This window comes from Salvelinus sp. IW2-2015, unplaced genomic scaffold (genome assembly GCF_002910315.2).
Source record: "Salvelinus sp. IW2-2015 unplaced genomic scaffold, ASM291031v2 Un_scaffold3582, whole genome shotgun sequence".
Lineage (NCBI taxonomy): Eukaryota > Metazoa > Chordata > Actinopteri > Salmoniformes > Salmonidae > Salvelinus > Salvelinus sp. IW2-2015.
The window spans coordinates 959-3,419 of record NW_019944860.1 but is presented as its reverse complement, the minus strand read 5'-3'; the positions used below and the strand labels follow the sequence as shown (position 1 = coordinate 3,419).

At 51.9% G+C, this 2,461-nt stretch overlaps 1 protein-coding gene across 1 annotated transcript in view; it reads right to left on the bottom strand.

The window, feature by feature from the left end:
• The window catches only part of cass4 (Cas scaffold protein family member 4), an 11,263-nt gene extending 9,406 nt beyond the window's left edge, over window positions 1-1,857 (bottom strand). The window contains 2 exon segments of the mRNA XM_070441199.1: window positions 125-1,149; window positions 1,687-1,857. Coding sequence (XP_070297300.1) covers window positions 125-1,149; window positions 1,687-1,767 — 1,106 coding nt within the window. The 5' untranslated portion in view covers window positions 1,768-1,857.
• Between the last annotated feature and the right edge of the window lie 604 nt (window positions 1,858-2,461).

Below are 2,461 nucleotides of genomic sequence, written 5' to 3'. Positions count from 1 at the left end.
CGCTGCCTTTTCAGCGGAATGTTGCCGCTAGCGGCACCCCTAGCCATAAGAAGTTTTAAGGCACTGTTATGTTCACGGGTCAGAATATTAAAAATAATCATTACTGATCTCAATCTCCACAAACCTGATCTCCGTGAGGTGCTTTTCCAGGTGATCCCTGCTCCTCCAGCTAGAGGAGACGAACTCCATGAGTCGCGGCACATCCCTGCACACCTCCTGCTGTAGGAGGTGCAGCCTGCGACACGCCTCCTCCTGGCTCARACACACCTCCCGCTGCGGCTCCGGGGAGGAGGAGCACAGCGCYAGGGAGTCGCAGGAGGAGGAGGTGGAGGACGTGGAGGCTGTGCTGATCCTCTGTTTGTCTGATGTTGACGTTGTAACTCTCTCTTCATCCTCTTCCTGTAACAGAGTGTCTCCCCTATCAGGCCTGGCTTCCAGAGCCCCAGCCACTAGCCCCAGACGGCCCCTCTGCAGCCTGCCCTGGGGGTTGGGGTGGTCGTAGGTAGGACCAGAGTCCCCCCGACACTCCAACGGGACATGGTGTCCTCTGTGGGGGACGGAGACTGAGGGCTGCTCCCGAGAGGGGACAGCGTACACACAGTGCTCCTTGCCCGTCTGTCTCTGCCCTGGTGGTCTGTCGTAGAGAGGAGGCCTGGGGAGGACCCTGGGGGGGTTGGGGGGGTCCTTGGACCCCCGGGGAGGGGATCTAGGTTTGGGGATGTCGTAGAGGGACTGAGCAGAGCCACGTCCCTGACCAGAGCAGTTACGGTCTGTCAGAGTGTCGTGGAGCTGCCCGTCAGAGCTCAGGGCCTTGGAGGGCAGGGTGGTGTAGTACCCAGGCTGGCCACCAAATGGCAGGTGTGTGTAATATCCAGGTTGGCCACCAGATGGCAGGATGTTGTAGTACCCAGGCTCACCACCAGGCTTCTCAGGAGAGCTGGGTACATCGTAGATCCAGTCTGACTTGCGGGGGTTGGGGAGGGTGTTGTAACTGCTAGGCTGTCTCTGGAGGCTGGGTGAGGTATTGTAGCCTCCGGCCGCTAGCCTCTGCTGGATGACTGAGGCCGGAGGGATGGAGGGGGGGACGGAGGAGGGGATAGGGATGTCATAGCTGGGGTCTGGGACCACCGTCGGAGGAACAGCATACACCTGGTGAGGGGGGGACAGTAAGTGAAAGGTGAGTATAGATCACGATGTTACAGTGTGTAACCCTGTACAGGAACTAGAACACTAAAGAGGAAAAGTCAGAGACTCCGTCATAAAAGAGACCAGGAAGTACACGTGTCATTCAGGTCCATTTATTGGGGGTTGATTTGTCTCCCAGTGCAGATGTTTATGGGTTGCACGTCACAAAATGTTTTGAAGATTCTCTTGATGCTCGAATGAACATTGCATTGCCAATAAGGCGCTAATGAATATTTCATCAAAAGTGCATTACAGTGGCTTTAAAACACAATGACATTTCAAATGATTGGTAGGAAAACCTTTTGTGATCATTGAGATGTCGCTAGATTGACTTTAGATGCAGTAAGATTGTAGCCTCGTAATTACCGGTCTGATTACTGTAGCGAAACGGAATGGAAGCTTACGAGATCGGTCTGATAATTACGAGGCTCGTGAGATTGAGGGGACARCATCGAATTTTTAGCTAACTGACATTAGCATTGCTAGCTATTTTTAACATACRTAGTCCAGGCTGGGACTGGGGCTGCAGTGCCTCCTACTGCCCCGGGTGTCAAACTGTCTCTCCAGATCAGAGGTTGCCATCAACGACGCCTTCTGGTTCAAATGTCGCGGTGTTGTGGATGCCTGTCAATCATTCACACAGTGGTCTGTTAGACACCGCAACTCAATGTCTTCATACAGATAATGTACATCATCTGTTGGTAAACATTTGTAACAAACCACCAAGCATGGAAACAGATACATACAGTCAAGCAGAGCAAAGAGAAGAGAAGAGAAGAGAAGAGAAGAGAAGAGAAGAGAAGAGAAGAGAAGAGAAGAGAAGAGAGAGAGGAGAGGAGAGGAGAGGAGAGGAGAGGAGAGGAGGAGGAGCAGCGAGAGGAGAGGAGGGGAGGGGAGGGGAGGGGAGGGGAGGGGAGCGGGAGGGGACGGGAGGGGCGACTCACCAGTCGAAGAGAAGAAGGCTCGTCTGACAGGCTGGGGACATCAATAGACCTCTCCTTGGACAAGCCGAGAACACAGCTCGGGACAGATGCTGCAAACAACAACACCATTCAGCATATAGCTATTGGCCCGCGTTCTTCCAGACGCATATCCAATTCATAGTCACCATCATATAACAACTCATATACTCATATACGCAACTCATAAACAACCTCATATAACTCCATATACACAACTCAATAATACTGCGTAATAAACCTACTCATATATCATAACAAACTCAATAACAATCATATAGAGCAACTGATATAGCTCATGAACAATCCTATAAACC